The sequence below is a fragment of the Neolamprologus brichardi genome, chromosome 3, assembly GCF_056152115.1.
Source record: "Neolamprologus brichardi isolate AB-2024 chromosome 3, ASM5615211v1, whole genome shotgun sequence".
In the NCBI taxonomy this organism is placed as follows: domain Eukaryota; kingdom Metazoa; phylum Chordata; class Actinopteri; order Cichliformes; family Cichlidae; genus Neolamprologus; species Neolamprologus brichardi.
In genome coordinates, this window is record NC_142106.1 from 35,217,077 (window position 1) to 35,239,164 (window position 22,088).

At 46.2% G+C, this 22,088-nt stretch overlaps 1 protein-coding gene across 5 annotated transcripts; it reads left to right on the plus strand.

The window, feature by feature from the left end:
• The first annotated feature begins 930 nt into the window (after positions 1–930).
• On the plus strand, positions 931–22,079 carry neurl4 (neuralized E3 ubiquitin protein ligase 4). 5 transcript variants are annotated; one of them, XM_006801733.3, is made up of 29 exons: positions 931–1,146; positions 5,995–6,496; positions 6,586–6,651; positions 6,736–7,205; positions 8,269–8,380; positions 8,461–8,549; positions 8,636–8,708; positions 9,602–9,875; positions 11,572–11,753; positions 11,835–11,920; positions 12,003–12,165; positions 12,253–12,463; positions 13,969–14,045; positions 14,139–14,217; positions 14,472–14,641; positions 15,057–15,185; positions 15,376–15,521; positions 15,648–15,866; positions 16,638–16,736; positions 16,816–16,968; positions 17,040–17,207; positions 17,303–17,461; positions 17,610–17,789; positions 18,631–18,724; positions 18,809–18,916; positions 18,992–19,136; positions 19,270–19,382; positions 19,502–19,661; positions 19,758–22,079. In XM_006801733.3, the coding sequence occupies exons 1-29, from the start codon at positions 931–933 to the stop codon at positions 19,960–19,962; spliced, it is 4,848 nt and encodes a 1,615-aa protein (XP_006801796.3). In that variant the 3' UTR covers positions 19,963–22,079. The 5 variants fall into 5 exon arrangements, with proteins under 5 accessions (XP_006801796.3, XP_006801798.2, XP_006801799.2 ...); XM_006801735.3 differs by having other exon boundaries at positions 974–1,146; positions 11,536–11,753; XM_006801736.3 differs by having other exon boundaries at positions 974–1,146; positions 11,536–11,753; positions 12,256–12,463.
• Positions 22,080–22,088: the final 9 nt, after the last annotated feature.

Genomic DNA, 22,088 nt, shown 5'->3' on the forward strand with positions numbered 1-22,088 from the left:
TCCAATCCTCTACTCTCGGCTGATTATCTATCAGCTCAAATACAGTCATTTATAACCCGGTTAGACCTCTTAGATCTTTTGCCACGAGGCTACCATCACTGAGTGTAGTCGATTTCCTTTAAAGCCAAATTTGAATTTTCTTCAATTCTTTCAACTTACGTTCAGCCAGTCTTTTCACGCATGCATCACAAGAACCCACTCGCTCTCGCCGAGTGACTGATCTTAGACATGAAAATTGCTCCCTCTAGTGGTTAATTAAACATAATGTTAAATTCATCAGAGACTTGTGTATGACGTCATCTATCCCATAAAATTAGATATACGGAAAAAGTCCAAATATTACTTATCGACTTTAAATTATGAAAGCAGAAAAGAAGAAAGATTAGAGCAAATATGAATAAAACGCTCAAGATCAGTTTCAGATAAAATGATGTCTGCTCGCTCGTTTCTGTATCCACTTATCGCTGCAAGAAGTCATCAAAATGTTATGTGCAGCTTTGAAATGAACTGGAAGATGTGAGAGGTCGGGAAACACAGACAGATAAATAGATTTATTTTTATTCAGAACATTATATACATTTGTTTCCCAGGACAGCATTAAACTAGCAATAAATACAATAAAAATATAATAACACCTATTAATATTTAACTAGAAAATCATATAATAATAAAAACACATACATAAAGCGATAAAATGAAAACTGATAACGAACGTGACTCTAACTATAGTTAAAGTAGAAAGTTTTTAACCCTCGAGCCAATAAAGTGAGAAATAATTAAAAACAAGTGTACGACGAGGCTACGTTGAATGTAAAAACGTTAGCTTCTGAACCAAAGCGTTTATATAGACTTTAAAATGACGCCACGCTTTCAGTCATTAAAGCCTGAGGTGCGGTTGCTAACGATTCCGCACATCTGCCGGCTGCCATAATGTTACTGTCGCAAAGCCTCGCTGTCGTGAATACTGGCCGCCCACTGAAGATGGCGGCGGAGCTGCATCCGCGGAGCGGAAAGCTGATCGGCCTGTCCAACTCGAACCGAACCGCCCGTCGCAACCAGCCAGTCCAGGAGTTCAATCACGGCCTGGTGCTTAGCAAGGAGCCACTGAGGGACCGGGATGTCTTCACCGTCCGCATTGACAAGAAGGTAAACAAACTGCAGGCCCGCTTCTAGCTCATCTGAGCGTGTGTGAGGGCAGCGGGACTGGAGTGGAGCTGGAGGGACGAGCCGGGGGTCTGTGGCTGTCCGCGGTCTAAAGCTATTGCTGCTGCTAAGGCGGCACACACAGGGCTTGACAGTAGCCGCAGTGTTTACGGCTCCTCAAGCTTTAATTAGATACACCGACAGAGACTGGGAAGGACCGCAGGGAGCTGATAAACAGCCCGCTGTGGGCTGGATGTGATAAACGAGTCTCTTAGCTAACGATAGCCCGCCCGTGTTGCCTTGGTGCCGTCAGATAGCCGTGCTAATGAGCCGCTAGCAGGCTGGCCGGGGCTAGCCTTTCTGGAAGGTGCTACGAGGGCTTTGTCTGGCGCTGACAGGGACCCGATATCGTTTTATCGCGTGAAAGGATCCCACCTAAGCCGGTAAGTGCGGTTCTTTTAGGGCTTGTTTTGAAGGATCGGTCGCCTGTCAGGCTGTCTGTCCGATGGCTAATAACACTGCAGTGTTCACGCCACACGGGGATATCATAGTGACTCAGAGGCCATGTGTGAACAGTACACAGTGACTACACCGAGGCTGTCACCACTGTCATTAATATTAACCAGAGCCTGTGTGCTGAAAGCCTCAGCTCTGCAGCCTCCGCTCACCTCTGTGCGTATGCAAAGCGTCTGCAGACCGCTAGAACTGCTGCTCCAAAAGTGGAGCACGTAGCTGACTACTTCATGCTGTTACTCATTAATTACATGCACTGTTTCGGCTGACTTCATAACCATTTAAACACAAAATCACGGATATCATGTGTCTAACTTTACTAGACCTGTTGCTGTTAACAGTTTTAATCATCAAGTTAAGTACAGGTGATCTCTTTCCTTTCCTGCCTCTCCTCAATCACAAGTGCAAAGACAGCTTACAGCTACAGTTCACATCCACTGATGAAGTTTAAACCAGTTTTTAATTGTGACTTTTTGCAGGTATAGGTGGCCCAATGTTCTCTTTCCTTGAATTAGCATTTGAATTGCATTAAGAGTGCCTGTGCACAGTGTTTACATTTCAGTTGTGGAAAACCTTCTCCGTTGTAATGGCTTCTGTCTCTGCAGTTGGCCTCCCAGCGACGCTTGCCAAAAACATGGCAGCATTGGAGTCAGTGCCAAAGCCAACTGCCCCCCCCCCACACACGAAATGACAGTGTGTCCAGCTGTCTAAAAGCATAGCGTGTGTGCACGTAAAGCATCTGGCTTAATAGCACCTGCTGCATGCTAGATAATTATGCATCCCTGGTGGAGCTCTCAGCCTGATAAAGGCTCTCATAAAAAGGCTCCCGCCCTGTCTTTGCATGCATTGCCAGTCTGAAAATCAATAGTTTGTCATCACGGAGCACCCGCTGGTATGACTCTTGAGTGCTGACGTCCAGGGTGGGGGGACGTAAACACATGAGGGGGAATGAAGTGATTTATTGGAACAGGACTCGGCAGGTGTTTTAGCATTTAAGGAAGAAAGAACTGATATGATAGGATTCAGTGGAAGATCCAACTTGTGATATGGAATACTATGTCATGCATTTTGTATACTGGGACTTACTTAAAGCTAAAATGATTAGCTGTGTTTTATCTCGGGTGACAATATCAAGTTTTGAATTGTGCTGAATGGGATGAGCAGATCTGCGTTTCCTCTCTCTAGCGGTGCTCCTCATAGGTGGTGCTTTTGAAATAGACAGGCTATGAACTTCTCTGTTTCCCTATAAAAGATGCTCTGTTGTCCCTCTTAGTGTGTATATTTGTAGCCTAGAATTATTAGTCTTTTCGAGTCGAGTCGAGTGAATGACCGGGAGGCAGACGCCCACAGGCTGCTGTTACGTAAGAGAGAGCGCGAGGGAAGGAGATGTCTGTCTCCTCCACACACACAGACCCGGTCAGCCTGAGCTACTCCCAGATTTGTTAACCCAGATACCCTGGCTGCAGTAGCACACTGCCTTAGATAGCACCTGCCACGGAGCTGAGGAAGAGGTGGGCAGGAGGAGGCTTACTGTAGTGTAAAAAGAACAAAAAAAAATGGTATCGATCCTGGGGAAAGTGTCTTTGGCACAGAAGTCAGCTGCAGAAAAACATCCCAGGAGCTGGAAGGGTTTCAGTGATATGGTCACGGTTATGTCTTACACTGGAGTCCTAATGGGGGTGGGGGTGGGTTATGACTGAGCATAAAACTGAGGCTTTTATTCACCGCTAAGGTTTTTGTCAGATATCTTTCTCCTTGAGCAGCAGGTGGAGTGCAGCCAGCCAGGAGTCGTCGACTCTTGAAGACGACGGGGGTTTGTGGCTCTGTGTCGGCAAGCATCTCCTGCACTCAAGTGTTTTTAATCAAGACTTAAACATCAACGCCAGCTGCTGTTTACATTTTCCTTTTTCTGCTGCAGTCTCTCGTCCACGTTGTGGAGGTTAAACAAAAACGAATAATAGAATTCATCTCGGCAGATCAATAAAGTATCTCGTTGTCGTCAGCTTATGGTGAGCTTCGTGTTACCGGGAAGAAACAGATGCCTCGGGCTGCCCGTTAGGCGATATGAGGCCAATGTCGTGCAAAGGCACGAGGAATTTTTGCTGTGAAACGGGGACCAACTGCGGCATGAGTTTAGGGGAAGGTGAGATCGCTGAGCTGAAGCTCAGGTGTTTGTTTTCTTCGAACGGGTTTAATCATTACACCTGGACCACAGAGCTGTCTGTGCTCTCTGCGGCTCTGCTTCTTTTTATTATTTCAGTCATAAAACGGAGGAAAGCATTAGCTATGACCTCATAGTGAGAAGATCCTGAGCTTGTACCTGATCCAACTCTGCTCCTTTACTTGTGGAGTTTGCATAATCTGCCTTCAAAAGCTTGTAAAAAAATTTCCTGCCCCTGTGCCATATTTATATTATAAATGCCAAAAAACTGCCAGCAAGTTGGTGTACAAGTATACACTTAATGGGTAATAAAAAGACAAAAACATATAAACAAAACCCCTCACCCCTAACACAGCAGATAGCTGCCCCTCCCTGATCCTGGTTCTGCCAGAGGTTTCTTCCTGTCAAAAGGGAATTTTTCCTTCCTACAGTCGCCAAGTGTCTGATCATACAGGGTCATCTGATTGTTGACATTTCTCTAGATTATTGTAGGTAGGGCTGTGCGATATGACCAAAATCTCATATCCCGATATTCTATCTTCCCGATAACGATATAAACGATATACACAGATGTAACATTTTCTGTAAATTCTGTGACTCTCGGGCAGCTCGACTTGCGGGAACTATTTCCAGCTGCGCGTCATGTAGCTGGAGTCCAGTGTTTTAACAGATGCATGAAACGATACATTTTTAGACATAAGTTGTAATGGCCGCCGTTTTCTTTGTGAGTATTTATTACACGGCGTGCTGCGGGGAAAAGCCTGTTCTAACGTTTGAGTCTAAGGTTCATTTTTTAGCACCTGGCGGCTCTTTTTTAATTCTCATCCGTAAATAATCTGCTCTTTCACGTGATTCAGTTTATTTTGAAAAGTCTCAACAGGATCTTGAGCTTTATTGTGAAAGGTTTATGTGGAACATAAACAAGCGGACACGCGATGGTGTTACCGTCGTTGTTGCTAGACAACGCATAAAAACAGGCGCTTGTCCGTCAGTAGTGTGGTTATATTAAATATAAGAGAAAGAGAGAACTTTAAGAAATTAATATAGCCACTACAGTGACCATCAAAACGATGAAAAAATATTACCGTAAACAGTTTATTTTACGACACCACGAAACAAACGATAGCGTAAAATGAAACAGACGTTTTTATATCGTCATCCGATATATATCGTTATATCGAACAGCCCTAATTGTAGGGTCCATAAAGCACCTTGGGGCGACTGCTGTTGTTGTTGTTACTGAATATAGAATTGAATTGAATTATTTACATACTAGCAATATTTCATTACCTAAATAATATTCCGATTGTTGTCAGTGCTGCTGTATCATAGCAGCCCTAATCTGCACACACACTGCAACATGCATCATTTCAACTGTGCTTTTTGTCATCAAGCTAATGGGAGATCAGACAGATGACAAATTGGACAATATGTAGGGACAAAGCTGATTACGTCCTTCTGATGTCGTGGTCAGTTGAAAGTTGTTATTTAATTTTTTTTCCTCTTCTGTTTGATCTAAATATAGAGCAGGATGTGTGAAACTCACCCTTCAGTATCAAAATGTATTTAACTTCCCATCTTGGCAGTAAGACACCAGTATTATAACAGTAATCTAATGCAGCACTGGTGGTTCAGTGAGTTTTCTTCCAAGTTCATGTTCGTGCTGTTAAACATGACAGTGCAGCGACAGAGTTACTGTCAACTAATCTCTGACAAATTTTCATATTCTTCTACGCTCGCACTGTCCCGCTTTATTCTCAAAGGAGCGCTCCCTGAGCTGTGCTCGTCACCGGCAGAACGACTAAAAATAACAGCGGCGGATCATACACGACACGCCCTTTGTTTTCCATAGATATCTACTTGCAGTTTTTAGCACAGAGCTTCACTTTTTTAAGAGTAACTCCCACGGCACAACACAGCTCCACTCGGAGTCAGAGAAAAAAAAATAATAATAATTTTTTACTACTTTTGTGCTTTTTCTCAATATTTGCTGTCGACTTCACAAAGCTACATGGCTCTGACGTTATTTTTGAGCGTCTTTAAATGTTTTGCTAAATGTGGGACAAAGACTCGGTCTATGGTAAGGTGTAAAATCCATACTTTGTTGTCTTTTGCTTTTTTAAAAATGGATCTTTAATTAGGAGAAAGGTTAAAGGTCACACTGTGTCTCCTTTCAGGTGAACTCGTGGAGCGGTTCCATCGAAATCGGCGTGACGGCCCTGGACCCCGCCGCTCTGGACTTCCCCAGCAGCGCCACAGGCCTTAAGGGCGGCTCCTGGATCGTGTCGGGCTGCTCGGTGCTACGCGACGGCCGCTCCGTCCTGGAGGAGTATGGCCGCGACCTGGACCAGCTAGCTGAGGGCGACCGCGTGGGCATCCAGCGCAGCTCCCGCGGAGAGCTCCACCTCTGGGTTAACGGGCAGGACTGCGGCGCGGCCGCAAGCGGCCTGCCACCCAAGCTGTGGGCGGTGGTGGACCTGTACGGGAAGTGCACGCAAGTGACAGTTGTGAGCTGCGAGCCGCCACCGCCCTCCGCGGAAAGAGAGAGCGAGACATTAGAGCGGGAGGAGGAGGATGAGGAGGAGGAAGAGGTGCTAGTGTGTGGGGGTCGGGAGGACGCGGGGATCGCGGCACTGATGAATGTGACAGCAATGAATGGAATGATGAATGGAGATGAAGGTAAGAAGCTTTTGCTCTTTATCGCTATGGTTCTTTTTCCTTCTCTGTCTGTTGGACTGCACTGATCTGCTGTCTCCTATCTCTGCCAGTGCCTGAGCTTAGATGCAGTCACAATAGACCAGACAAGTTCCTCAACAACCTGGAGCCCGATGCTGGTAAGAACATGCCCCCCAGAACCATCAGCGGACACTTTCCAGCTGGACTGGCGCTCACAGCTGTTCTCTTCCCGTGTCTTTCAGTTCTGACGGAGCACCAGCTCTTCGACGTGTTCAACAACGCAATAGTGTCCTTTTACCGCTCCGAAGATGAGGGCGGAGGGGAGGATGGCGGAGGAGGCGGCGGTGGTGGAGGGGGAGGAGCAGCAGGAGGAGGAAATACAGGAAGCGACTCCTCTTCCAGAAATGACAGAGGGAGCAGCAGCGGAGGAATGACCAGCGACAGCGGGACGGGGACGTCAGGAGGAGGAGCGGGAAGTGCCGGGGACAGTGGAAATTCTAACAGCAGCCCTGCTGGTAATGGAGGCGTGGCGCCGGGAGCTTTGACAGGCGCGATGACCACCAACGACGCGCTGCTGTTCCACGAGAAGTGCGGCACGCTGATCAAACTGAGCAACAACAACAAGACGGCGGAGCGGAGGAGACCGCTGGACGAGTTCAACAACGGCGTGGTGATGACCAACCGGCCGCTCCGACACAATGAGATGTTTGAGGTGCGTGCACGTGTTCAGGCTAACTGTTTAAATGAATGTTGACCTGCACATGAAAAGTTATTGCAGTATGTTATATGGTCGTTTTAGACCGAGCCAGAGCCTCATGTGTGCCTTGCAAGAGGCCAGGCTTACTGGGATCTGTTTGAGGAAGCCAGCCGAGGGGCAGGCAATCAGAATAAAGGTTCGGCCTTAAGTGAGAGGAGGCTTTCAGTCTTTCCCCCATAAAGAAAACATTTAATGATCTCTGCTGTACTCTTAATGATGAGTTGTGACAGTTCAGTATATCAATAACAACTTTGGCTTTGGCAACCGTTAGAATCGTTTTTGGGCTTTTCTAAGGGTAGCTGCAGAGCCAGAAGCCACCCTCATGTTTTCCTGTACGCAAAACATCTCAGTGAAAAAACATGGAGGTCGCACAGCTGTCGAGTAGTTTGCTTTGAGTTTTATTGATGCAGAAAGAATGACGGGACTGGAAGACGTGATATTTTGCTTGTAGGACGTGCACTTCATGCACGCCTCATGGTCTGCAAAGATGGTCTAACCAACAGGAATGCAGCACAGTGTAAACGTGAAAGCAGCGCAGGGTTGTTGTAATTTTGTGTTAAGCTTTGGTGCAATTCTTGTTTCCTTTTCTTTAAGAGCTGCACTGAGTTTAGGCGAATCATTTGATACAAAGATTTGCACATTAACCGGAAGCAGCACAAGGATGTGAGAGCAGCATTAAGGGTTTATGAAGGTGCAATAAAATCTTTCTTTGACATTAAAATCAATGAATAATTGTGACAGATAATCATAATACTCTTAAAGGCTCAGTTCTAGTTCCTATAATATTAGAGAGGAGGAAGAATTTTCTTTTAGGTGAGGGGAAGGAGAGGTAAGAAAGGGGGGGCATAATTCTTGTCTCTGCTATAATCTGTAATTGCAGGAGAAAGAAAGACAGCTGGAAATGGGCAGAATACGTGCTCTTTATAGCTGCACGGAGACTAGTTAAACTATAATTAGAGCTGAGACAAATACTTGTGAATACCAGCATTGATCTTTTATGTTTCTTCTCTGCTATCAGATTCGTATCGATAAGCTGGTGGACAAGTGGTCAGGCTCAATAGAGATAGGTGTGACCACACACAACCCCAACAACCTGGACTATCCTGCAACTATGACCAATCTGCGCTCAGGTAAGGCACGAGTAATGACACGGGGAAGTCTGTTTGTCTGTGGCAAATTACAAGGTGCTGATTGTTTCTGCTTCTTTAAGGTACAATCATGATGAGCGGCTGTGGGATATTAACCAACGGAAAAGGAACCCGCAGGGAATACTGCGAATTCAGCCTCGATGAACTTCAGGTGAAGCACGTGAACACATGCGTAAACATCTCATTTAGTCTTTTTCTAGTAAATCTGACTTTACTTTCTCCGTTATCGACTTTTAGGAGGGAGATCACATAGGGTTGATGCGCAAAGCCAGTGGAGCGCTTCATTTTTACATCAATGGCATCGATCAAGGTGAGACGGATCACAGCCTTTGATGTGGAGAAAGAAGTCCGGTCCAGGACTTTGAAGCTGCAGCCGCAATATGGTGGTTATGAATGAGTGAGAGATGTAGCCAGTAACCACAAAGCAGTTCATCTGGTGGTGGAGATCTCTTTTAGATATTTACACCGATCAAGGATAACATTTTGACCACCTGCCTCATATTGTGTTAGCCCGTGCTTTGGTGCCAAAACAGCCCTGAAGCATCAAGGTCCAGGCCACCTTCTTTTATTGCTCCGTGGTCCCGTTCTGATGCTCACGTGCTCTTTGTCGGTGCTTTCGGTGGTGGGCAGGGACAGCTCTCTGTCAGAACCAAAATGCCATTTTTTAGGAAATCTGAACTACAGCAGCTCGTCTGTTTGATCAGACCACACCGGCCGGCCTTGACTCCCTACATGCATCAGTGAGCCTCAGCCAATCGATACCCTGTCGCTGGTTCACCACAGTTCCTTCCTTGCATCGCTGCAGACCAGGAACAGCCCACAAGAGCTGCGGTGTTGGAGATGCGCTGACCAAGTTTAGCCAAACTCCCTCAATTCCTCACACTTGTACATTTCTCCTGTTTCTAACACATCAACTTTGATGACAAAACGTCCACTTGCTCAATCATATATCCCACCTACTAACAGGTGCCATGATGAAGAGATAATCAGTGTTATTTACTTCACCTGTCAGTAGCCATAATGTTATGCCTGATCGATGTAAATATGTTTTAGCTCCTGTGTTATTCTCAGCTGTTCATCTCTGTATCTGCACATGTATTAAGATGTGTCTGAAGATGTACTCGTAGAATCCACACTTGGATGAAGTAATGAGTGTAAAGACTTTTTTTTAAAGTACTCCTGTTCTTGCTTTGTTTCTCCCAGGCGTCGCAGCAGCTCAGACCCCCAACGTGGTTTACGGCGTGGTCGACCTCTACGGCATGGCTGTCAAAGTCACGATAGTCCACAACCACAATCACAGCGACCGGCTCAGACGCAACAACGCCATCATGAGAGCGCTGTCCCCCGACGTGGGCCGACCCCGGACAACTCTCTCCGTCACCCCGGACGCAGAGCTGCCCGACCGTCTGCTCTTTCACCCTAACTGTGGCCAGAAGGCCGCCATCATCAGCGATGGCAGGACGGCGCTGCGACCTCAGTGAGTTGTCCTTTCTGCTACTTTACGTTAACCTCGTGATCTGAAACATTTAAATACTTGTTACGGGTAATGCACACAACTACACCGCGTTCCAAATTATTATGCAAATGATGCTTCTCTGATTTTCCTAAATAGTCGATTCAAATGACAGCATCATTTTCAAGTCATCAAGCATTAGAGTATAATTCAAATGTTATTTAACAAACCTACCAATGTAAACAGTATGTTTTTCAAAAATAAAAAACTTAAAATGCACTGTTCCAAATTATTATCAAAAACACCTTAACAGGTCAAGTTACATATTAACATAGGACCCCTTATTTGATAGCAGTTCACAGTTCTTGCATCCATGGAACTTGTGAGTTTTTGGAGAGTTTCTGCTTGAATGTCAGAATAGCCTCCCAGAGCTGCTGTTTGGATGTGAACTGCCTCCCACCCTCATAGTTTTTGCTTGAGGATGCTCCAAAGGTTCTCAATAGGATTGAGGTTAGGGGAGGATGGGGGCCACACCATGACTTTTTCTCCTTTTATGCCGATAGCAGCCAATGATGCAGAGGTATTCCTTGCAGCATGAGATGGTGCATTGTCTTGCATGAAGATGATTTTGTTGTGGAAAGCACGGTTCTTCTTTTTCTACCGTGGAAGAAAGTGGTCAGTCAGAAAATCCACATCCTTTGCAGTGGCCATTTCCACACCTTCAGGGACCCTAAAGGGCCGACCAGCTCTCTCCCCGTGATTCCGACTCAAAATTTGACTCCACCACCTCCTTGCTGATGTCACAGCCTTGTTGGGACATGGTGGCCGTCCACCAACCGTCCACCACTCCAGCCATCTGGACCATCCAGGGTTGAATGGCACTCATCAGTGAACACTATAAGAACTAGTCTTCATGTAGTTCTGGGCCCACTGCAGCCGTTTCTGCTGTGAGCATTGGTTAGGGGTGGCCGAATAGAAGGTTTCTGCACAACAGCAAGTCTCTGGAGGATCCTACACCTTGACGTTCACGGGGCTCCAGAGGCACCAGCAGCTTCAAATATCTGTTTGCTGCTTTGTAATGGTCTTTTAGCAGCTGCTGTCTGATGTATTTGTCTGGCAGAAACCTTCCACATTGTCCCTTTATCCACACGAACCCATGTGTGCTCTGACTTAGGCACAAATCTCTTAACATTATGTTGATCACGCTTAAGTTTTCGTGAAATATCTAAAGTTTTCATTACGTGTCCGAGGCATTCAACTATTTCACGCTTTTCAGCAGCAGAGAGATCCTTTTTCTTTCCCATATTGCTTGAAAATGCTTGTAAGCTTAATAATGTGGAACATCCTTCTTTTGTGGTTTTTCCTTTAATTGTGCTCAAACCAATGTGTCCGAGATTGATTTCAGTGATCCAAAGAGCCCTGAGACACAATTCCATACATGAGTTTAATTGACAAACAACTTATTTAATCACTTAAACACAATTTGCATAATAATTTGGAACGTGGTGTAAATATGTTCTTGCGGCTCAATATTTTTAGTGTTTACTCATCTTCACACTAATCTTTGCTGCAAAAGCTCCTAAAACCTCTGAACAACACGCAGATTACCTGCTTGTCCTCTGCTGTATTTTTCATAAGTACTTGTGAAGAAAATCGATATAGTACTTCAGTATTTCAATCACAGAACAGTGATGGAGTGTAAACAGTGCCGCTTTTACAGCGCCACTGACGACTTCAATCACGGCGTGGTCCTGAGCAGCCGGCCGCTGCGCTCCAATGAGGTGTTCCAGGTTCGCATAGACAAAATGGTGGACAAGTGGGCGGGTTCCATTGAAATAGGCGTCACAACGCACAACCCTGCCTACCTGCAGCTGCCCTCCACCATGACAAACCTGCGCTCAGGTGAGACGAGATGGAGCAGCTTTTGTAGTTTGGATAACTTGCTGTGCCGGGGTTACTGATCCCACTGGGGATGTTTTCCAGGGACGTGGATGATGACGGGGAACGGTGTTATGCACAACGGAACGACTATACTGGATGAGTATGGACACAACCTGGACCGACTCAAGGTTAGTGGTAATAATGTTTTTTTTAATTAATATTTTAAACATGACTGTTTGTTTTGTTTTTAATGCATTTTTCTCGTTCTAGGCCGGTGACACAGTCGGTGTGGTGCGTAAAGAAGATGGCAGCCTTCATTTCTTTGTGAACGGCGTGGCTCAGGGCCCGGCAGCTTGGAATGTCCCCCCCAGCGTCTATGCCGTGGTGGATCTCTACGGCCAGGCTGCACAGGCCACCATCATGGACGACATGGGTAAGACCGGAGAGCACGAGAACTAAGAACTGTCTTTAAAAAGAAAATATTATCATCAGAGTTATTCTCTGCTTCTTTCTCTCTCAGTAGACCTCCCTCCTCTTCCAGAGGACAGCTCCGAGGGACCCACAGCCATGTCCCCTGGGAGTCCTTGCTCAGTAGGCGGGGCCACCACAACCTCCGACTTGCGTTTCCACCACCTACATGGCACCAATGCTGTCATCACCAATGGGGGGCGCACCGCCCTGCGTCAGAACTGCCGCAGCGAGTTCAACGATGCTATTGTCATCTCCAACAGGTGAAACACGTGACGTCAAAGTGACCTGTAGTGACTCTTAACCCTTTAAGACCTACCATAGAACCAAGTCCGCCAGAGCTTATATTATATTTTTACATCCTGTGGAGCCATTTTTGGGAGCATTTCAAGTTGATATAAATCAATACATCCATTATAGCCCAATTTTTAATAATATGTCTGCCTTAAGTGCATAGTAATTACATACATTGCAAAAAAGTGCAATAAACTACAAAAAAATTGAAAATCGTTTTAGTTTTTTTAACATATATTTCTAGTTAGAGAAATTTAAGAGGCTTATCCCTCAAAACTGTAAATACAAAAAAGTTGCACAAAATAGTTTCCCACCACAGGAAATTTATTTTAAGTGTCTTCATCGTTTTATTTTTGAAATACACCAATTTTTATATACTGCAGGAAAAACGAAAATAAATATTATATTTATTATTTGCAAATAAACAGCATGTGCATCAAAAGAAACTATTTTCAGCAGTGCAATATGAGTCCTAAGCATCCCAGAAACGACACAGAAAGTCATAAAGTCAAACATAACTTTTAAAAACACCAGTATATTACACCTTATACCATAAGGTCCTGATGGTAAAAAACTACATTTCCGCGAAATGACGTCACTTCCGGTTTCGGGCAGGTCATGGTGGACATGCGATAGTTCGCGCTGATGGACGTAGGAAGTGTTATGAACAGCTGATCGGATCAGCAAAGCGTGTTTCTGGAATATTATGTTTTTGTTGCTGCAAGTGGTTTTTATGCAGTTTTTGCAAAGCTATATGTGGAAGGAAACTGTGACTGAGGACAAGCTGATGGCACAAGATGTAAGTACAACTCCTCCGGTTTCATATGCAAAAAAAATTATTGCGCTAGCTTACGTGGTTGCAGTGCTACCGGGATTTAAAAATAGTTACACAAAACAGAGCGTGCCCGCTCCGACCAGCTTTAAAAGGTTAATCCATCCATGGAAGATTGTGCTTTATATAAAAAAAATAAATCTTAATCCTGCAATCTTCCTAACAGCCAGCAGGGGGCAGCACCCGTTTGATTATATAGAAGTTTATAAGGAAATCGCTTTGCTCCTCTCTTGATCTGTGACCTCAGAACAAAACATTTCACACTCTCAATCACTAGTTTTCTGTTTTGTTCAACAAAACGTGCACATTTTGTAAATTATCAACCCAGCAAGAGTTAAACAGACAGTAGAGCCATGTTGGTTTAGAGTGGGTCTCCTGTATGATTGACTGTGTTGCTCCCGTATGAGTGTGCAGTGTCTCTAGGTTTGTCCACCACTTGTCACATCTGGTTTCAAAACACCAAGATGAAACCAGTGATGGTGCTGTCCATCTTCTTATACAGTCTATGCTTAAAGACTATCCACCTCTTATTCACAGGAGATGTGTGGCGTCACCATGTTTGATTTGCTCATTAGGTGAAGGTGTAAAGCATTTCTCTGTGGAGCCGCTAACATTCCTCTGTGATGTCTTAAACTGCTGCAGGTGCCTTCGGGACGGAGAACTGTTTGAAATCGTGATCCAGAAGATGGTGGACCGCTGGTCGGGTTCGATAGAAGCCGGTGAGATGTTTGCCATGTGTCCAGCAGCAGGTCACTTCACACTAGAGCAGCAAAAAAACAAAAGTGTTCCTCTCCTCGTCTTCCCGTGTTTAGGAGTGACAGCCATCAGACCAGAGGAGCTGGAGTTTCCAAACACCATGACAGACATCGACTATGACACGTGGATGCTCAGGTACTGATGCTGTATGCCAATGTGATGTCATCTTGAAACTAATGTCTGTGCTTTATTAAGAAGGACTCAGTGTATGTGTGCTCAGCATGACCAATGCAGATGTGCACGTTCCCAGTTTTCTCTTTTTAACCTATTAAAACTGGTGTACAGAGAAAATAATTGTTGGAAAGCCTTTTTTTTTTTTTTTTGTGGAAAAATGTAAAATTTTGGTTCGAACTGAGAATATTTTTTTTCCCTTTCTGCTTTCCTCGCAGTGGGACGGCCATCATGCAGGATGGCAACACAATGCGCAACAACTACGGCTGCGATCTGGACTCCCTGACAACGGGCTCGCGGATCGGGATGATGCGCTCAGCCAGCGGAGACCTCCACTATTATATCAACGGTGTCGACCAAGGTGTCGCCTGCTCTGGCCTCCCACCAGGTAGGAAATTGTACGAGTTGGAGGACTTGACTGAAGCAACACATACCACTACTACTACTTCCTCTAAATCAGCCACACTTTCCCTCATCCTCCTTCACTACATCCACGAACTTCCTCTGAAGTCTTCCTCTTTTCCTCCTGCATGGCAGCTTCATCATTCTTTGTCCAGTATGTCCACCATCCCTCCTCTGCACATGTCCAAACCATCTCAGCCTCAGCTGTCACTCTGACGTACTCATTTCTAATCTTGTCCGTTCTGCTCACGCCCGATGAAAATATCATCTTCAGCTCTTTTTGTCTGTGCCACCGTCAAACCATACATACTTGCTTCTGCTGCCTTTCATTCTGCCACAGGGTTGAGATGGATTATGATAAAGGAGTCAGAATAACAGATGTGTGTGTCTGACTCTTTCAGAGGTGTATGCTGTGATCGATCTGTACGGTCAGTGCGTTCAGGTGTCCATCACCAGCTCATCGGGCCCGCTGGACAACAGCCTCTGCACCAGCAACGTCACAGAGAAGAGCTTCCCCATCCACTCACCAGGTAAATATCAGGATCCTTACTTAGGGCTGGAAATTGTCTTCCACTAAGTCCCAAAAGCAAAATGAGTAGAAATGACGGGTGGTTCAAGAGTTTTGCACAGCACTGCATATTTCAAAATGGAAGAAAAAGACAAAACCATTGCTTGTTCTCAGAGTCTGATGTGTTTGTTTTTTATTCCGTGTGATTGCAGTGGCAGGTGTTGCCCACCGGCTCCACAGCAAACACGGTAAGAACGTGGTGCTGCTCGGCGAAGGCTGCCAGGCCGTCCGAGTCGGAGGTTACGCTCACGGCATCGCGTTCAGCGCAAAGGAGCTCAAAACGGATGAGCTGTTTGAGGTGAGGAAGAGGTCACGGTGACCAGATATTTCAGAGGTGGCGGGCATGATTTGCAACATTTGAAATGCTTAAAAATAGAAAGGAAAGGTTTGAGTTCTGCATTTAATCCTCTCCTGCTCCCTGCAGGTGAGGATAGATGAGGTGGATGAGCAGTGGTGCGGCTCGCTGCATATCGGCCTGACCACGCTGGCTCCTCTGGAGCTGCCATCCTGCCCGCTGTCAGGTCTCTCCCCCTCCCTCCCGCAGCTCCGCACCAAGGTCACCTGGCTGCTCTGCGGCTCCGAGGTCCGTCGCAACGGCGTGCTGCAGCGGCAGAACTACGGCTGCTCACTGGACCGGCTGATGGTAAGCCACGCACACACCCCCTCCTCCCCCGCCGGCTCTCTGAGCTGTGCACTGAAGCTCTTCATGGATACCTGTAAGCGGCGCTTCAAGTAACTCATTACATTTTAAGGATTTAGTTGAAGATCAAATTAAAGACCCTTAAACCTCTTGACTTAAGAGATTCTCACAGCCTCTCAGAGAAGCTTAGAAGAATCTGCTTCTTTGTCTCCTGCACGCTCACATTTGTCTTTATTTTGTGTTGTTTTGTTTTTTTAAAATTGGAGAACCACTTTTTAAAAATACAACTTTTAAAGGCACTGTCTAAATAGCTGGATCGAGGGCTTCTCACTGTTCACTAATGATTAATATTAATATTTAACATTATCTGTCCATCATTTGAAATTGACCCCAGGGTATAAAAACCTGCAGACTTAAACACGAGCACCCAGGGTCTTAATCTTCAAGTTAAAATGCAAATCCTGGATAGTTTGGAGCTTAATACTAATCGGCTTACTCCATCAGTCTTCGGGCTTTTTGATTTAAATATTGATTCATTTTCTTAATGCAAAGAAATGCTGTGATTCCTTTGTGTTGTTTATCTGCTGTGGCTGAGAAAAGCTTTAAAACAGAGTGGAAACTAATGTTTTGAGACTTTTTCTAAACGTCTCTTATCTTTAAAATGTATTGAAGCTAAAAACCCGACAAACAGCAGCAGTGCGTCATCGCTGCACGTCACTCGGTGTTAATTGTGTCGTGACACAGGCGACGTTAAACCCGGATTTGTGTTTTCAGGTTGGGAACCGCGTCGGGGTGAAGAGGTGCAACGACGACACCATGCACATCTTCATCGACGGAGAAGACATGGGGCCCGCCGCGACAGCCGTAGCCAAGGTAACCACCGCTCACTCTGACTCTCATCGGTGATGTCGGTCTGCGATGCCACTCAGCGCCTCTTTCCTGCTCCTTGCAGAACGTTTATGCAGTTTTGGACCTGTACGGGCGGATAACGGCGGCGTCCATCGTCAGCTCCTCGCTAACGGAGGACGTGGAGAGCGTCAAGGCGCCCTCGCTCTCCTCAGACAGCTGCAGCGAGGGAGAGGAGGACAGCACTCCCGTCAGAGAGGTATGAAGGAAATTTAAGAGGTACCGAGAGAAACTTAGAGAGAAAGTCTGACTCTCTGTTGCCATCTTCAGGCCGAGAGCGAACCGTGCGTGCTGGTGCCCACTTTCATGGCGTTCCTGGAGAATCACGGCAAAAACATCCAGCTGTCCAATCAGAACCTGACAGCAGCCAGAGTGTCGAGCTACAACCAGGGCCTGCTGGTCACCGCCCAGCCGCTGGCTCGTCAGCAGCTGTTTCAGGTAAGAGTAAGGCTTAACGTAATCATTGGATCCTCCGAGCGATCGCTTCGATTTTGGGGGTACCGTCTTAAACCATCGCTGTTTTTGCCCACCAGTTTCACATCGACCGTCTGAACCCGTCATGGACGTCGTCGCTGTCTTTAGGGGTGATTGGTCACTCCCCCGACCGGCTCAACTTCCCCTCCACGGCGTGCTGTCTGAAGCGCTCAGCCTGGCTCCTGCAGCGAGACTCTGTCTTCCACAACTCCCTGAAGGTGTGCACTGAGATCACACAGATCTGTCATCGGGGAGGATATTGATTTATTTTTTTCTGTCTTACATGAGAGAGTCTGTTCGCACTGACCCTCAAATTTGACTTCCTTCACTTTCACTGCTTCACTTGTCTCCCCCTCTTTTTTCCAGATATGTGAGAACTACGGTCCTAACCTGGATACGTGTCCAGAGGGGACGGCGTTGGGTCTGCTGGTGGACGCCAACAGTTGTCTCCACCTTTATGTCAACGGCATGGACCAGGGCGTGGCAGCCCAGGACATCCCTTCTCCCTGTTACCCCTTCATAGACCTCTACGGCCAGTGTGAACAGGTTTGCACACACATTAGTGCAGGTTTTGCATCAAAATCCAGAAATAATTTCTAGAAGAAAACAAAGAGCCAACTAACATTAAAAAGAAGAACATGAAAGTGTAAGCTGAGAGTGGATTTATTTTATCATGTTTAATGAACTTTAAGTCCAAAAACAGACCAGAGACTTCATTTCTGTCACATTTGAAGATTGCCAAAGTTTAGGGGTACGGAAAGCCAAAAGGGTCATAGCGAACCATCAGGTGGCAGCACAGTTAGCAGTGTCACCTTTCTGTGTGGAGTTTGCATGTTCTCCCCTCGTCTGTGTGGCTTCCCCCCACAGCCCAAAGACATGCAGTGAGGTTAATTAGTGATTCTAAATTGGCTGTAGGTGGGACTGGTTGTTGCGGTCCAGGGTGTACCTGTCTTAATAGATTTCCATCAGGTGCTACCTAGTCGGGGTTTTTCTTGGGCCCAATGAATGGGTCTGCATATAGTTAAAGCAGTGAGCCTTTGTTACCTAACTTAACAGAGGTGCATTTTCACGTATTTTAGGCTTTGGTTCATTAAACCTTACTTTATGAATCCTCCTCCTTTATGAAAAGCCTCTTGGCCACTGAAACCATGAATTAAATATAATAGAGAAGTTTGAGCACAGTGTTCACCTCACTACAGAACCAGAACATCTACAAGCTTTTATTAGATACCCACGTGTGATGAGCGATGGCGCTGAAACAGACCCTGTGCGTCTTTTAGGTTTGTGCAGCTCTTCCAGCTGCTACCTTTAGACCTTCGTGTAGCTGAAAGCTGTGAATACAGACTGTGAGGCAGCATGTTTATCATATGTCATGTGCTGACGACAGGTTACAATAGTCACCAACAACGTGCCAGCTGTGGGTGGAGAAAGTGGTGAGACCCGCTGTCAGGGCGACATGGAGAAGGCAGACATGGTTGATGGTACGAAGCTGACTTTTTTTTTTTATATTCAAAGTGCTGAGGCCGTCAGATTTAGCAGTTTTGCCTCCTTTTCTTTCACAACAGGAATCAAAGAGAGTGTGTGCTGGACGCCGCCTCCAGAGGTCAACCCCAATAAGACCTGCGAGTACCAGGCGCTGTGCTCGCGCTTTAAGGACATGCTCACGTTACCAGGTGGGTGCTTCATCTTTCAGCTTTTCTTCCCGAGACTTCATCTGGATCTAAAACGCAGCGTCTCTGTTTATTAAGATGGATACTTCAGTGAAGATGCAAAGTACAACCTGTGCTACTGTGAGTCCTGCCACAAACTCCGGGGGGACGAGGCGTATTACAAGAGAGGAGAGCCGCCCCGGGACTACGCCCTGCCCTTTGGGTGGTGCCGCTTTGGCCTCAGGTAAGAAGACAGCCTCAAGCTGAGCAGCGATGACATCACTATCCGTTTGACCTGAAACTAGCGAGGGAGTCCATGTTAATCTGTTCAGCTTGCTTTGTGTTTGCGTCAGTAACACACTGTCACGTCTGTACAGGATGAAGTCCCACTGTGAGGTTTCCAATGCACTGAAGAAGTGGCACATCGCGTACCACGGCACCAGCGTGGGAGCTCTGCGACACACGCTGGACCACAGCCAGCTGTTGCCGGGTAGAGAAATCACTGGCACGCCTTTTCTGTATTCACACGACGACTCCAGACACACGCGAGTTGTTTAAGGAAACACCTTAAAGCAGCTAAAACAACATTTTGACGCTTTGTCTTCACAGGGATGTCGTCCATCTTCTCGGTGTCTCCGGCGAAGGTGGAAGGGCCGAACGGCTACAGCGAGCCGGAGGAGAACAGCGCCCCCGGCAGGGAGGTGCCCAGGGTGCGACTCTCCCCCACCATGCGCTACTCTGGCTTGGAGATCTTTGCTCCCAAAGTGCAGTAAGTCACATCTGCCTGTTTTATGAGTGCGACCCAGCAGAGCTAACAGGAAGTGAGGTGGCTTTTTGTACTAACAGTGCACTTCTCCTCACGCAGATTTCGGGACCCCCGTTCTCACCGCTGCCACCAGGCTCAGGTGGGATTCCAGGTGTGCGTGCGCCCGGGCTCCTACAAGGTGGGACCCCCGACGCTCGGCCACAGCGAGCCCCTGGACCCTCGCTTCAGCAACTCCGAGATCGAGTGGATCACCAAGGAGCAGGGCGGCACGCTCCTCTACGGACTGCTCGTTCGGATCGAGTGAACGGAGCAATGAAGGAAGAATTTGGGTGGAGGCGGGGTAGCTCCACACGGCACTCCTAGTACTTTTCGAACAGAAGAAAAACTTGACAACCAAATCCAGCCCTGCCTTGAGCGAGAGACTCCTCTGGAATCCAGCTGTTCCTACTGTGGATTGTTGACACTTCAGCATCTTTGATTTGGTTTCGTTCCTTTCGCTCTCGGACTCTTTTAGCGGCGCCGCGGCGGTTTCAAAGGACAGACACTGCCTGCACTTTATGTTTCAGACACTCGTGGGCGATTTTTAAACTTCTCATCCACGCAAAGCATTCGTTCATCCGCTGTAGGTTTTTTTTTTTTTTGGTCATTTTTATTACACTTTTCTTTTTCTTCTTTCTTTCCCGGAGCCTCACTTCTCTTTTTGGCACTTACTTTTAACACTGTGCTGGTCAGTGTTTTACTTTGGGAGGAGCTGCACTCCTGCCAGTCTGCACGTTAACAAACTGTCACCTAAAAAGACAAATGTGGGTAAAAAAGAAGAAAAAAAAACGAGGAGAGTGAGGATGTTTTCACACACAGAGAAAAAAGAAGACACACTTGAATCTGGAGGGATTTTAAAACTGGAGTGGGTGGGTTGGGGGGCGGGGGGGTTGTTTACACATGTACCACTGTATGTTGCTGTCCTCTTCATGTCTCCACATTAGCAGTTTGGCTTTTTTGTTTGTTTTTAAATCGGCCCCGTTTGCAGTCTTGCCCAGCATCACTTCTTTATCAAATGGGAAAACAAGTTAGGACCTGGGAAATGTCCCCGCTGCACGTTTGGGATTGTCAAAGTGCAGGTGATGAATGATAACTAACGCTCCAGCCTTACAAGTTAAGGAGATATGAAATATTTTAAGATACTGTAGAATTAAACACGACAAGTTTATAGGACACTGTTTAATTTAAAGAAATTACAAGCTTATTAGCATCTTTTTTTGCTTTTACCTTTCACACCTGTATAATGATTATGAAGCTACAGCGAGCCTCTTTTAAAGCTCTCCCACATGGTTCCCTGTGATACCTCATTTTAAAGGTTTTCAGACAGTATTTTTTGAGTTTAAGGTTTACAAGAGAAAGGGATGAAAATGTGGATGAAGTCGTAGGTTTAACAGCACCCGTAGCACACAGATGCTCTCCAGGTTCCTCTGGAAATGCATCTCTCACTGTTGCTTGGTTACAGCCCTGACTGAAGCCACCTGAGCGTACAGGTCGGAGATGGGCGATGCAGGCCTGACTGTAACTGGAGTTTCAGCACTGCTGCACCGCACAAAATCACTCGTTTCTTTAATCCGCACTCTCACCAGAGTCCTGAAAGGGTTCGCCAGTGCTGACCAAGTTGGTGTTGTCGTTAGTCAGCGATGGCTTGAGAGAAAACGGTAACTTCAGGTTGGTTCCTGAGGTCCTCTGAAAGATTCACAAATCTTCCTCTAGAGAAGCATCCTGAATCAGTGCCACTGCTCTCTATTCGTTAGTGCTTGTGCGGGTTAAACAAACCAGAGTGAGAGGACGTTAATTACCAAGCTTCAGAGGACGTGGTAGCTTTGAAGAGTCCTACAGGCTGACTGTATCTTCATGTGAAAACGCACATTTCCCCAGATGTTTAGCTTCTTCTTCTAAAGGTCAGCGAAATGGACTCACACCAAAAAAGGTGTGACCACCCTTTCAGCCTACACTCGATCCACCCCGCGACCTACATCCAGGTGTTTACACGTGAATGTTTATTCATGATTTACACTCCGTGTCAAACATTTATGCTCAGCATCCACCTTGACTGCATGTGATCAGCTTCCCACTCTTCAGTTTCCAACATTTCTTTCATTTAAAGAGCCAAACTCACTTCACGATCGAAGCTCGCTCACCTTCTATAAAAGCAGCTGTGACGGGGAATCTTAAGAGGAAAAGAAAAACACTTCCAATCAAAAATGTGAAAACAATAAAGTTATTAAGTGGGTTTATTTATGGCCCAGTGCTGCTTTGTACAATTTAATTTGTATTTTTTGGGGGGGTTATTTCTGTTTTCTGTATGTCGCGTTGTACAGGCTGTTACATAACAGATCATATCTTCCTGATTTATAAAAAATAAAACTGACAGACAGTATGCACACATGG